Genomic DNA, 14693 nt, shown 5'->3' on the forward strand with positions numbered 1-14693 from the left:
CCAATACTCACTAGTATCTCTCTCACTTATCCCTTCTGAGCCCCTCCCATACTCACTAGTATCTCTCTCACTTATCCCTTCTGAGTCTCCTCCCTTACTCACTAGTATCTCTCCCACTTATCCCTTCTGAGCCCCTCCCTGACTCATGAGTATCTCTCCCACTTATCCCTTCTGAGCCCCTCCCATACTCACTAGTATCTCTCTCACTTATCGCGGCTGAGCCCCTCCCATACTCACGAGATACCATACTCACTAGTATATCTCCCACTTATCCCTTCTGAGCCCCTCCCATACTCACTAGTATCTCTCCCACTTATCCCTTCTGAGCCCCTCCCTTATTCACTAGTATCTCTCCCACTTATCCCTTCTGAGCCCCATCCCTTACTCACTAGTATCTCTCCAACTTATCCCTTCTGAGCCCCTCCCATACTCACTAGTATCTCTCCCACTTATCCCTTCTGAGTCACCTCCCTTACTCACTAGTATCTCTCCCACTTATCCCTTCTGAGCCCCTCCCTTACTCACTAGTATCTCTCCCACTTATCCCTACTTAGCCCCTCCCTTACTCACGAGTATATCTCCAACTTATCCCTGCTGAGCCCCTCCCATACTCATGAGTATCTCTCCCACTTATCCCTGCTGAGCCCCTCCCTTACTCACTAGTATCTCTCCCACTTATCCCTGCTGAGCCCTTCCCATACTCACGAGTATATCTCCCACTTATCCCTGCTGAGCCCCTCCCATACTCACGAGATACCATACTCACTAGTATCTCTCCCACTTATCCCTTCTGAGCCCCTCCCATACTCACTAGTATCTCTCCCACTTATCCCTTCTGAGCCCCTCCCATACTCACTAGTATCTCTCCCACTTATCCCTTCTGAGCCCCTCCCATACTCACTAGTATCTCTCCCACTTATCCCTTCTGAGTCACCTCCCTTACTCACTAGTATCTCTCCCACTTATCCCTACTTAGCCCCTCCCTTACTCACGAGTATATCTCCAACTTATCCCTGCTGAGCCCCTCCCATACTCACTAGTATCTCTCCCACTTATCCCTTCTGAGCCCCTCCCTTACTCACTAGTATCTCTCCCACTTATCCCTACTTAGCCCCTCCCTTACTCACGAGTATATCTCCAACTTATCCCTGCTGAGCCCCTCCCATACTCACGAGTATCTCTCCCACTTATCCCTGCTGAGCCCCTCCCTTACTCACTAGTATCTCTCCCACTTATCCCTTCTGAGCCCCTCCCATACTCACTAGTATCTCTCCCACTTATCCCTTCTGAGCCCCTCCCATACTCACTAGTATCTCTCCCACTTATCCCTTCTGAGCCCCTCCCATACTCACTAGTATCTCTCCCACTTATCCCTTCTGAGTCACCTCCCTCTGATGAAGTGTCAGGTTTGCTGACACGAAACGCGTTAGTTGTAATCCCCCTCCACTGTACTTTTAATGCGCTTAATAAAGCCAACAATTTGATATTGAAACGCCTGACTCCGTGACTGCTTTGATCGGCGCTCTCCGTAGCGATACTATTGGAGTATGTGTTAAGCCGGCTAGAAGGAGCCAGATGTATCGCGAGAGCTGCGACTCAGCAGGAGCCGACGTACCACGGGTGAGCTCCGCCATTAGCCGCATCGTCTTTGTGTGAGTCACCTCCCTTACTCACTAGTATCTCTCCCATTTATCCCTACTTAGCCCCTCCCTTACTCACGAGTATATCTCCAACTTATCCCTGCTGCGCCCCTCCCATACTCACTAGTATCTCTCCCACTTATCCCTTCTGAGCCCCTCCCATACTCACTAGTATCTCTCCCACTTATCCCTTCTGAGCCCCTCCCATACTCACAAGTATCTCTCCCACTTATCCCTTCTGAGCCCCTCCCATACTCACAAGTATCTCTCCCACTTATCCCTGCTGAGCCCCTCCCATACTCACTAGTATCTCTCCCACTTATCCCTTCTGAGCCCCTCCCATACTCACTAGTATCTCTCCCACTTATCCCTTCTGAGCCCCTCCCATACTCACAAGTATCTCTCCCACTTATCCCTTCTGAGCCCCTCCCATACTCACAAGTATCTCTCCCACTTATCCCTTCTGAGCCCCTCCCATACTCACAAGTATCTCTCCCACTTATCCCTGCTGAGCCCAGTGAATTCTAGTGCTGCAGTGATTTTTATAATATTTTACAGATAAAACGGAGAGTCTGGGGTGGGCACTGCTATGGTGCAGTTTCATATCAGGTAAATACCACCAGAGAGGGAAATGCTGAATTTGATTCTTGTACAAATCAGCACAAACAAATTCACACACAGATTTTCTATGGTTTTGGAGTGGAACCAATATTGGGTTCTAGGCCGCCGTATTGCAGCCAATCACAGGGGCCCCTCGGTTTTATTCTATAGATATGATTCCGCCCCTGCATGAGAAATACAAGCCAGTGAGCCAATCACAAGCATGCACTCACGACACTGGAGTATCTCATTGAGCAGAAAGAAACACAGACACAACCGTACTCACTAGTATCTCTCCCACTTATCCCTTCTGAGCCCCTCCATTACTCACTAGCATCTCTCCCACTTATCCCTGCTGAGCCCCTCCCATACTCACAAGATACCATACTCACCAGTATCTCTCCCACTTATGCCTTCTGAGCCCCTCCCATACTCACTAGTATCTCTCCCTCTTATCCCTTCTGAGCCCCTCCCTTACTCACTAGTATCTCTCTCACTTATGCCTTCTGAGTCTCTCCCTTACTCACTAGTATCTCTCCCACTTATCCCTTCTGAGTCTCCTCCCGCAGCTCAGTGAGAAGCGACATAGTGTAACACCATTCTGTGTGTCCAGAACCATAGAAACCCCAAGCACAGATTTCCCAGTGAATTCTAGTGCTGCAGTGATTTTTATAAGATTTTACAGATAAAACGGAGTCTGGGGTGGGCACTGCTATGGTGCAGTTTCATATCAGGTAAATACCACCAGAGAGGGAAATGCTGAATTTGATTCTTGTACAAATCAGCACAAACAAATTCACACACAGATTTTCTATGGTTTTGGAGTGGTACCAATATTGGGTTCTAGGCCGCCGTATTGCAGCCAATCACAGGGGCCCCTCGGCTTTATTCTATAGATATGATTCCGCCCCTGCATGAGAAATACAAGCCAGTGAGCCAATCACAAGCATGCACTCACGACACTGGAGTATCTCATTGAGCAGAAAGAAACACAGACACAACCGCAGCACATTTCTCATGTTACAAACTTTAAAAGAAACTGAACCAAAATTCTAGAGATAATAGGACATGGGGATCCAGTAAGGAGCTGCTGATTGGACAGAGAAGCATGCAGTCGCCACTACCAGCCACTCGTCTGTCTCTAGTAGCCCATGTCTGCGTATAAATAGATTGGGGGAAGGGGCACATGAGGGTCCAGCTAACTGGGCCACAATTGACCTGTAAGGTTGGGTCACTACTAGGGGCAAAGTATGTGGCCTCCCTGTGTCTCCATTAGCAGCAAGAAGTCCATAAGCAGTCAGTGAGTTGCTTCCAGGCTGGATGGAGAGTTGGAGGAGGCTTCCTACTCACTATCTTTGGCAATAACACTGGGCAAAGGTTTCACATCATGGCGCGCAATGCCAGGTGACTGTCAGGCGTGTGGGTGCGCTGGTGGATGAGAAGGTGGGAGCTCTGTCGGAAGCTTTTGCCGCATTCGGCGCATGTATAGGGCCTCTCGCCCGTGTGTACCCTCTGGTGCGTCACAAGGGATGAGTTGCGGCTGAAACACTTGCCGCATTCGTTGCACACAAAGGGTTTCTCTCCGGTGTGGATTCGCTGGTGGATGACCAGGTAAGAACTCTGGCTAAAGCTCTTGCCGCATTCCTTGCAGGTGTAGCGCTTCTCCCCTCGGTGCACGCGGTGGTGCCGGTTGTAGTCAGAGCTGTGGATGAAGCCTTTGCCGCACTCCATGCAGATGTAGGGTTTCTCCCCGGTGTGAGTTCTCTGGTGGGTGACCAGGGTGGAGTTGCAGCTGAAGCTCTTGCCGCAGCGGAGGCAGGCATAGGGTTTCTCTCCGGTGTGGATGCGCTGGTGCGTGACCAGCTGGGAGCTGCGTCGGAAGCATTTGCCGCAGTCGTTGCAGCTGAAGGGTTTCTCCCCGGTGTGGGTTCTCTTGTGTCGCAGGTAGGCCGACTTGTAGCGGCTGGTTTTGCCGCACTCCACACAAATGTACTTTTTCTCCTTGCCGTCGGGCTCCTGTAATATCTTTATGGCTTTAAAGGCCTTTAACCTTTGCTCGGCCGAGTGTGAGCGGCCTTGGGGGGAGGCCAGAGCCCCCTCATCATGGTCAAAGTGAATGTCGTGGTGCACAAAGGCAAATGAGTTCTCCCCCATATGGAAGTCTGGCTCCTCGGGGGGCTCCTGCTTGGACGACTCCCGCTCGCTGGCCAGACTCTGCAGGTGGGCGATGATGTTGGTGAGTTTGCGGGAGCCGCTCATTGACGGCCTTATTGGGGCACCGCTAGTTGGGCTGTCCTTCTTGTCTGACCCCAGCAGGCTCTCCTCACTCTCCTCCTCCTCCCCGGGGGGCGACTCCTCGTCCTGACAGTCCAACAGAACCCCCGCGTGATGTAAATAGGTGGGACCGTCCTCTTCATCGTTATTCCCATTCATTGCACCATAGAAACCTGTTGGGAGGAAGAACAAGATCAGGAAGAGACAAACAGAGGGGGTGTCGGGCAGATGGGACGGAGGGCGGATGAGAAGGTGAAGGAAAGAAGATTGGGGTGGGGCAGAGAGGCAGAACGAGAGCAGCTAAATGCATACAGAGAAATGGGGTGACTTTGCCAAATAATATACCCCCACCTCATATGGTACCTACCCGAGTGACTCTCTTCATCATCTGATCCTGGGGGCCACATGTACCCCTGCTCCCCACTCATTGTGTCACACTCTCAACCTGCAAGAACACAACACTCACATAACTCCGCCCCATCTGGCTGAGAGGAAATGATAATGCCCCTCCCACTGCAGGGTGAAGCCACAACAGAAGGGAATAATGGCAACTCCCCCCACCCCACACACACACACACACACAATGCAGGGTGAAATAAAGAGAAAGACAGAGGGGAACTGTGGGGTAAGACCCTCCCACTGTGGGGTGATACAGAAGGGAACTGTGGGGTAAGACCCTCCCACTGCGGGGTGATACAGAAGGTAACTGTGGGGTAAGACCCTCCCACTGTGGGGTGATACAGAAGGGAACTGTGGGGCAAGACCCTCGCACTGCGGGGTGATACAGAAGGGAACTGTGGGATAAGACCCTCCCACTGCGGGGTGATACAGAAGGGAACTGTGGGATAAGACCCTCCCACTGCGGGGTGATACAGAAGGGAACTGTGGGATAAGACCCTCCCACTGCGGGGTGATACAGAAGGGAACTGTGGGATAAGACCCTCCCACTGCGGGGTGATACAGAAGGGAACTGTGGGATAAGACCCTCCCACTGCGGGGTGATACAGAAGGTAACTGTGGGGTAAGACCCTCCCACTGCGGGGTGATACAGAAGGGAACTGTGGGATAAGACCCTCCCACTGCGGGGTGATACAGAAGGGAACTGTGGGGTAAGACCCTCCCACTGCGGGGTGATACAGAAGGTAACTGTGGGGTAAGACCCTCCCACTGTGGGGTGATACAGAAGGGAACTGTGGGATAAGACCCTCCCACTGCGGGGTGATACAGAAGGGAACTGTGGGGTAAGACCCTCCCACTGCGGGGTGATACAGAAGGTAACTGTGGGGTAAGACCCTCCCACTGCGGGGTGATACAGAAGGTAACTGTGAGGTAGGACTCACAAAGGGAAAGTAGTAAAAGTGCTGAAAACCCACAGCAAGCAATTAGCACTGATTATGCAAAGTCAGAGAGGAGTGTTATTGGCTGTTGAGGGTTCAGTCCAGTACGAGGGCAGCAGCAATAGCAAATCAGCATGTACAGCACAATCACCTGGGAGAGAAGTTGGCGGGGCCAGAGGAAATGCCGATGAGCCAATCACAATCAGGGAAATGGGTCGCTCCAATAATCTCTGGGGAGGACACAAACAGAAGGAGGAAACTTTATTTTCCAATGACAAACAATGAGAACCAATACTGTGACTTGTTAAAGGGGAAGTTCACCTTACAAACACTTTTTTCAGTTTTTTCAGATTGTTCCCCAGAAATACAGAAATAAAGACAAAATCCAAGTGTAAAGTTGAATGTTTGTGTCTCTGGTGTTTGAGTCTGGCAGCTCAGTAATTCAGGTAATTCAGACTCTGATCTGTTACAATTTTACACTAAGTTGCTACACTTAGTTGTTACATTTAGTTGCTACATTTAGTTGCTACACTTAGTTGGTACATTTAGTTGCTACATTTAGTTGCTACACTTAGTTGGTACATATAGTTGCTACATTTAGTTGCTACACTTAGTTGGTACATATAGTTGCTACACTTAGTTGCTACACTTAGTTGGTACATATAGTTGCTACATTTAGTTGCTACATATAGTTGCTACATTTAGTTGCTACATTTAGTTGCTACACTTAAGGTGGCCATACACGGGCCGATAAAAGCTGGAGACAGACCGAGTCGGCAGCTTATTGGCCCGTGTATGGGGGCCCCCGACGGGCTTCCCCGATCGAGATCTGGCCGAAAGTCGGCCAGATCTCGATCGGATGGGATTAAAAATCCCGTCGGATCGCGGCCGCATCTGTTCGTTGATGCGGTCCCGCGATCCGACCGCCCGTTTGGCGAACGCTAGGATCCGATCGTTGGGCCCTAGGGCCCACGATCGGATCAGCCCGATATTGCCCACCTCAAGGTGGGCATATCGGAGGGAGATCCGCTCGTTTGGCGACATCGCCAAACGAGCGGATCTATCCGTGTATGGCCACCTTTAGTTGCTACACTTAGTTGCTACACTTAGTTGCTACACTTAGTTGCTACACTTAGTTGCTACACTTAGTTGCTACACTTAGTTGCTACATTTAGTTGCTACATTTAGTTGCTACATTTAGTTGATACGTTTAGTTGACACATTTAGTTGTTACAATTAGTTGATACATTTAGTTGATACATTTAGTTGATACATTTAGTTGATACATTTAGTTGATACATTTAGTTGATACATTTAGTTGATACAATTAGTTGATACAACTCATTGATACATTTAGTTATTACAATTAGTTGATACAATTTGTTGATATAATTAGTTGATACAATTAGCTGTTACGTTTAGTTGATACATTTAGTTGATACATTTCGTTGTTACAATTAGTTGATCCATTTCTCAGCAGTATCTGTGGAATATCAGTAACTATTGTATCAAGTCTAACAGCTGCCTGTAATGAAACTCAGGGACTCTGCTCAGCAGGGACAAAGATAAGAAATGTATCAACTAAATGTATCAATTCAGAACAGTGTACAGGGTCGGCGACCCCCACTCCCAGAAAAACAGTGACACAGAAAATAGAATGTCATTGGAAAAAGTCGTTATATCTGGTGATCTATCTGAAAACAACTAGTTGTTTGAAGGTGAACAACCCCTTTAACCCCACCTTTTATTCTGGGCCCTGCCCACCAACCTGTTTTAACATAAGACAAACCATAACTGGACCTTTGGCTGCCAACCCTGGACTAACAGTAAAAGGATTAACACGACCCCTCTCAGGACTAAACCCTCCCTCCTGGGACACACACACAGGGGTAAGTGTCAGACACACAGAGGGGTAAGTGTCAGACACACAGAGGGGTAAGTGTCACACACACAGGGGTAAGTGTCACACACAGAGGGGTAAGTGTCACACACAGAGGGGTAAGTGTCACACACAGAGGGGTAAGTGTCACACACAGAGGGGTAAGTGTCACACACAGAGGGGTAAGTGTCACACACAGAGGGGTAAGTGTCAGACACACAGAGGGGTAAGTGTCACACACAGAGGGGTAAGTGTCAGACACACAGAGGGGTAAGTGTCAGACACAGAGGGGTAAGTGTCAGACACACAGAGGGGTAAGTGTCAGACACACAGAGGGGTAAGTATCAGACACACAGAGGGGTAAGTGTCAGACACAGAGGGGTAAGTGTCAGACACACAGGGGTAAGTGTCAGACACAGAGGGGTAAGTGTCAGACACAGAGGGGTAAGTGTCAGACACAGAGGGGTAAGTGTCAGACACACAGGGGTAAGTGTCACACACAGAGGGGTAAGTGTCACACACAGAGGGGTAAGTGTCACACACAGAGGGGTAAGTGTCACACACACAGAGGGGTAAGTGTCACACACAGAGGGGTAAGTGTCACACACACAGAGGGGTAAGTGTCACACACACAGAGGGGTAAGTATCAGACACACAGAGGGGTAAGTGTCAGACACAGAGGGGTAAGTGTCAGACACAGAGGGGTAAGTGTCAGACACAGAGGGGTAAGTGTCAGACACAGAGGGGTAAGTGTCAGACACAGAGGGGTAAGTGTCAGACACAGAGGGGTAAGTGTCAGACACAGAGGGGTAAGTGTCAGACACAGAGGGGTAAGTGTCAGACACACAGGGGTAAGTGTCACACACAGAGGGGTAAGTGTCACACACAGAGGGGTAAGTGTCACACACAGAGGGGTAAGTGTCACACACAGAGGGGTAAGTGTCACACACAGAGGGGTAAGTGTCACACACACGAGGGGTAAGTGTCACACACACAGAGGGGTAAGTGTCACACACACAGAGGGGTAAGTGTCACACACACAGAGGGGTAAGTGTCACACACACAGAGGGGTAAGTGTCACACACACAGAGGGGTAAGTGTCACACACACAGAGGGTAAGTGTCACACACACAGAGGGGTAAGTGTCACACACACAGAGGGGTAAGTGTCACACACACAGAGGGGTAAGTGTCACACACAGAGGGGTAAGTGTCAGACACACAGAGGGGTAAGTGTCAGACACACAGAGGGGTAAGTGTCACACACAGAGGGGTAAGTGTCACACACACAGAGGGGTAAGTGTCAGACACACAGAGGGGTAAGTGTCACACACAGAGGGGTAAGTGTCACACACAGAGGGGTAAGTGTCACACACAGAGGGGTAAGTGTCACACACAGAGGGGTAAGTGTCACACACAGAGGGGTAAGTGTCACACACAGAGGGGTAAGTGTCAGACACAGAGGGGTAAGTGTCAGACACAGAGGGGTAAGTGTCAGACACACAGAGGGGTAAGTGTCACACACAGAGGGGTAAGTGTCAGACACACAGAGGGGTAAGTGTCACACACAGAGGGGTAAGTGTCAGACACACAGAGGGGTAAGTGTCACACACAGAGGGGTAAGTGTCAGACACACAGAGGGGTAAGTGTCAGACACACAGGGGTAAGTGTCAGACACACAGAGGGGTAAGTGTCACACACAGAGGGGTAAGTGTCAGACACACAGAGGGGTAAGTGTCAGACACAGAGGGGTAAGTGTCACACACACAGAGGGGTAAGTGTCACACACACAGAGGGGTAAGTGTCACACACACAGAGGGGTAAGTGTCACACACACAGAGGGGTAAGTGTCACACACACAGAGGGGTAAGTGTCACACACACAGAGGGGTAAGTGTCACACACACAGAGGGGTAAGTGTCACACACACAGAGGGGTAAGTGTCACACACAGAGGGGTAAGTGTCAGACACACAGAGGGGTAAGTGTCAGACACACAGAGGGGTAAGTGTCACACACAGAGGGGTAAGTGTCACACACACAGAGGGGTAAGTGTCAGACACACAGAGGGGTAAGTGTCACACACAGAGGTGTAAGTGTCACACACAGAGGGGTAAGTGTCACACACAGAGGGGTAAGTGTCACACACAGAGGGGTAAGTGTCACACACAGAGGGGTAAGTGTCACACACAGAGGGGTAAGTGTCACACACAAAGGGGTAAGTGTCAGACACAGAGGGGTAAGTGTCAGACACAGAGGGGTAAGTGTCAGACACACAGAGGGGTAAGTGTCACACACAGAGGGTAAGTGTCAGACACACAGAGGGGTAAGTGTCACACACAGAGGGGTAAGTGTCAGACACACAGAGGGGTAAGTGTCACACACAGAGGGGTAAGTGTCAGACACACAGAGGGGTAAGTGTCAGACACACAGGGGTAAGTGTCAGACACACAGAGGGGTAAGTGTCACACACAGAGGGGTAAGTGTCAGACACACAGAGGGGTAAGTGTCAGACACAGAGGGGTAAGTGTCAGACACACAGAGGGGTAAGTGTCAGACACACAGAGGGGTAAGTGTCAGACACACAGAGGGGTAAGTGTCAGACACACAGAGGGGTAAGTGTCAGACACAGAGGGGTAAGTGTCAGACACACAGAGGGGTAAGTGTCAGACACACAGAGGGGTAAGTGTCAGACACACAGAGGGGTAAGTGTCAGACACACAGAGGGGTAAGTGTCAGACACACAGAGGGGTAAGTGTCACACACAGAGGGGTAAGTGTCAGACACAGAGGGGTAAGTGTCAGACACAGAGGGGTAAGTGTCAGACACAGAGGGGTAAGTGTCAGACACACAGAGGGGTAAGTGTCACACACAGAGTGGTAAGTGTCAGACACAGAGGGGTAAGTGTCAGACACACAGAGGGGTAAGTGTCAGACACACAGAGGGGTAAGTGTCACACAGAGGGGTAAGTGTCACACAGAGGGGTAAGTGTCACACAGAGGGGTAAGTGTCAGACACACAGAGGGGTAAGTGTCAGACACACAGAGGGGTAAGTGTCAGACACACAGAGGGGTAAGTGTCAGACACACAGAGGGGTAAGTGTCACACACAGAGGGGTAAGTGTCACACACACAGAGGGGTAAGTGTCAGACACACAGAGGGGTAAGTGTCAGACACACAGAGGGGTAAGTGTCAGACACACAGAGGGGTAAGTGTCAGACACACAGAGGGGTAAGTGTCACACACACAGAGGGGTAAGTGTCAGACACACAGAGGGGTAAGTGTCAGACACACAGAGGGGTAAGTGTCAGACACACAGAGGGGTAAGTGTCAGACACAGAGGGGTAAGTGTCACACACAGAGGGGTAAGTGTCACACACAGAGGGGTAAGTGTCAGACACACAGAGGGGTAAGTGTCACACACAGAGGGGTAAGTGTCACACACAGAGGGGTAAGTGTCACACACAGAGGGGTAAGTGTCACACACAAATATTTATTATAATACAAAGTAAAACGCTGTCACTAGATCTCACCTGAGTTTTACCTTGATGGGATTTACACAGGGAGGCTCCATTCACCGGAAGTATTCTCGTCAGCCCTCCCCTTCCGGCCCCATAATTGTCCCGGGCCCGAAACGAAACGAGTGTCTCTGTGCAGTTTAAGTCCCACGGGCCATCGGGAATTGTAGTTTTATCCCAGCGGCCCGCCTTTTTGTTCCAAGGAGCCCACGAGCTGTGCAACTATATTTCCCGTCTCTCCCTACGAGCGTCGCCACTGCCGCATATGTCACTGGGACTTGTAGTTTAAATGTGCCGAAAACTGAGGATCTAAGCGTTTAGATACTATAATGCCCGAGGTGCAACGCGCTACTGTGTTTTATTGACGTCACGCATAAGCTGCCGCGGGTAGTTCTGGGAAATGTAGTTTCTATTTGAATGTTGTTTATCGGGCGGCTCAGGAAAAAGAAATACAACTCCCAGGTGTCCGCAGGGCTTTAAAGTCTCCCCTGTAGAAGTGATCGCTGGGAGTAGCGGGCGAGTGAGCTCTTGGGTCTTCCTCGGGATAGTGGGGGAGGGGCTGTGGATCTCGAATCTCTTTAACCCCTTCTCTTCTGCTTCTATTCCCTCATCTCTACTGCTGCCTGAAATGTCTCCACCCCTTGTACCCTGAGCCTCAATGTGTTTGTCCCACCCCTTCCTATTCCCTTTATCAGCTTCATTGCTGCTCTCTGTACTTTGTGTTGTTGTTACTGAGGTGACAGACATGAGACACATTCAGGGACCCCCAGTGTATCTCAATGGAGCTCAGACCTCAATGATGATCATCTGCATCTTTTCTTCTTTGCTCAGTTCTCTTGTGTCTCTCTGTTCCCTCACTAATGGATGAGCATCTGTTGGGCCCCAACTGTACATTCATCTGATTGGGCAGATTCATGTAAACGCTGCCCTCCTATTGGCTCTGCCCTCCTATTGGCTCTGCCCTCCTATTGGCTGCAGCGCTGTCCTCTGCTGGTGGCAACTGATGGAGAGTCTGAGAATCACATGGAAAACCATCACTTTATATTGGGGTTGGGGTTGTTTGGTCCTTTGTGTTCCTCAAATGCAAAAGTCTGATGTCAGTCCAGACAGGAGTGTTTCATGAAGTTGCTAAAGAATAGTATGGCAGCTCCCACTGATGTATACGTGCATCCTCGGCGGAAGAAAGTTCCTGTGAGGAACTGAAACGTCGGATTCAATAAACCTACCTATTTTTTAACACTTTATCTCGTCTTTTAAATCCTTGGAGTGCTGTCACTTTACATTTGTATCCATTCATCTCTTGGACTAGCACACAGGTTATTTCTATCTATTGATGTGCAGACTATACGCATTTTTGTATATATATATATATATATATATATATATATATATATATATATATATGTGTCTCATAGCGGCTCCATCTACTTGACTCCTTCCCTCTCTCTTACCCCCAATAATGGGATTAGAGGGTTAAAGGGGCAATGCCCCATGGATTGAATCTGAAGGGTTGTCTTTGTTTGAGGACTAAATCAATTGTGCAAATGTAGCGCACGCAAGGGACACCCAACTGTTATTGATAACTGTAACAATAGGGAACCCCCAGGCAGGACTCCCCCCCCCCCTCTTCAACTTGAAAAAACAATAAAAATAAATGTTTTGGGTTTTTTTTTTAAAAAAAAAGGGGCAATCCCTCGTAACAACCAAGTTCCGGGTGGAGATCAGGACAATGAGTTAAAGGCACATTCTTTGTATCTGCCATTTAACATAGGGTCCTCCTGCCTTTCTACATGCTTTCTGTCAATAAGCAGCCTCACAAGGCACTCTGCAGGATTACTTGCCCTTTATATAAGAGGCCTGTGACTCATTTACCCGCTGGAGCAGAATTAAAAATATGATTATTATGGTTCATAGGGATGATAATAGTATTAGGGATAATTGGCATAAAAGTATTGGGGTTAATAGGGATAATAGTATTAAGGGTTAATAGGTATAATAGTAGTATTAGGGGTTATTAGGGATAATAGTATTAAGACTGCGTTACCCCTTCCATTCCGCCTATATCTGACACCAGAGGATTCACACAGGGGAGAAGCCGTATTCCTGCATTGAATGAGGCAAGAGCTTCAACCGTAGCATCTACTTACTGACCCATTCTAGAACCCACACCGAATAGAAACCCTACAAGTGCAACGTTTGCCCCAAGAGCTTTGTGCAACTCTCACACTTGGCTCTACACCTTTGTATCCACAATGGGGAGAAACCCTATATCTGTATCGAGTGTTGCAACAGTTTCAGCTGCAGCTCTGGACGAATCTTCTGGTACCTGGGGGGGCATTGACCAGCAAGAGAGAAGTGCAGGAAGGCTCCTCACCCTCCGAGCAGCTGGTGGTAGTGAAATCTAAGAATCACAAGGAAAGTCAGAGGAGGAACCCCCAGAAACTGTATAAGGGGGCAAAGAAAAGCTTCTACAACCCCATAAGAATCACTCTGGAAAAGTGCCCTGTTGTAGAAATGAGTTCTGAGGGGCAATTCAGAATGCAGTCCCACTGGGGCAGGTTCCTGTGGAAGGAGAAACTTCAGGACCCTACTAATGTCTCAGATACGTGTTTATTGAGCAGTGACATTGGGGTGTCTTCTCCATCTCCGGATCATGGAACCTGTGTGGTTTCCTGTGCCAGGAAACTCATGAAAGAAAATGGGTATTTGTATGAGAATATCTCAGATGAGAACACTGAGAACTATACCAAGTATGAGCCAACTGGCACCACATCCCCACAAGCAGGTGCCTACAACACAGACTGTAAGACAGAGGCACCGGGCACTCGTAGTGATGTTGATAGTAGCGGCTGTGGGCAGGAATCCAGCGGCTCTGGCAATGATGGTGGTTTCACCTGTGGCAAAGCCATGGAGCCGTTAGTCAGGCCAGTCACCTAAACCTTTCCTTGGCCTGGGACTAGTGCTATAGGGTGGCTACCTACCTGCCAGGCTCTTACTAATAGGTCTGCTTTGCAGTTGGTCACAGGAATATTTTACTGATTGTTCTGGACTGACTGTTCTACCATGTCTTTTGTTGTTTTACCAGGAGCACAATTGTTTTGTTTCCCATAAGCTGTTAGATTTCATTTTGAATTCCAAGGGCTTTGCTCTGGTCTTCCCCATCATATACAGCTTCAGGTTTGTCCCCTCCATATACAGCTTTAGGGTTGTCCCCTCCATATACAGCTTCAGGGTTGTCCCCTCCATATACAGCTTCAGGTTTGTCCCCTCCATATACAGCTTCAGGTTTGTCCCCTCCATATACAGCTTCAGGTTTGTCCCCTCCATATACAGCTTCAGGGTTGTCCCCTCCATATACAGGTTAATGTACAAGAACAAGATCTTATACGGGGATCATGGATCTGGTGTTGGTTGTTGGTTGGAGCTTGCAGGAGACTCCTCTTTCCTC

At 49.2% G+C, this 14693-nt stretch overlaps 1 protein-coding gene across 4 annotated transcripts; it reads right to left on the minus strand.

The window, feature by feature from the left end:
* Window positions 1–3247: 3247 nt before the first annotated feature.
* On the minus strand, window positions 3248–12109 carry LOC121395197 (zinc finger protein 239-like). Of its 4 annotated transcripts, none has more exons than XM_041568194.1 (4): window positions 11272–12100; window positions 6003–6081; window positions 4882–4959; window positions 3248–4687 (listed from the first exon to the last, which is right to left on the minus strand). In XM_041568194.1, exons 3-4 carry the CDS (start codon window positions 4940–4942, stop codon window positions 3621–3623), a joined length of 1128 nt encoding a protein of 375 aa, XP_041424128.1. In that variant the 5' UTR covers window positions 4943–4959; window positions 6003–6081; window positions 11272–12100; the 3' UTR covers window positions 3248–3620. The 4 variants fall into 4 exon arrangements, with proteins under 4 accessions (XP_041424128.1, XP_041424127.1, XP_041424126.1 ...); XM_041568193.1 differs by having other exon boundaries at window positions 11261–12100; XM_041568192.1 differs by lacking the exon at window positions 4882–4959 and having other exon boundaries at window positions 11272–12109.
* Window positions 12110–14693: the final 2584 nt, after the last annotated feature.

The sequence above is a fragment of the Xenopus laevis genome, chromosome 6S (genome assembly GCF_017654675.1).
Source record: "Xenopus laevis strain J_2021 chromosome 6S, Xenopus_laevis_v10.1, whole genome shotgun sequence".
Lineage (NCBI taxonomy): Eukaryota > Metazoa > Chordata > Amphibia > Anura > Pipidae > Xenopus > Xenopus laevis.

Bases quoted from the DNA above. Each gene is read 5' to 3' on its own strand.
- LOC121395197 (XM_041568192.1), bottom strand. From the start codon at position 11,301: ATGGAGCCTCCCTGTGTAAATCCCATCAAG. The intron at 6,082-11,271 runs GTAAAACTCAGG...TGTCCTCCCCAG, and splicing joins CCTGTGTAAATCCCATCAAG to AGATTATTGGAGCGACCCAT. The intron at 4,688-6,002 runs GTGATTGTGCTG...TCCTCCCAACAG, and splicing joins CCCGCCAACTTCTCTCCCAG to GTTTCTATGGTGCAATGAAT.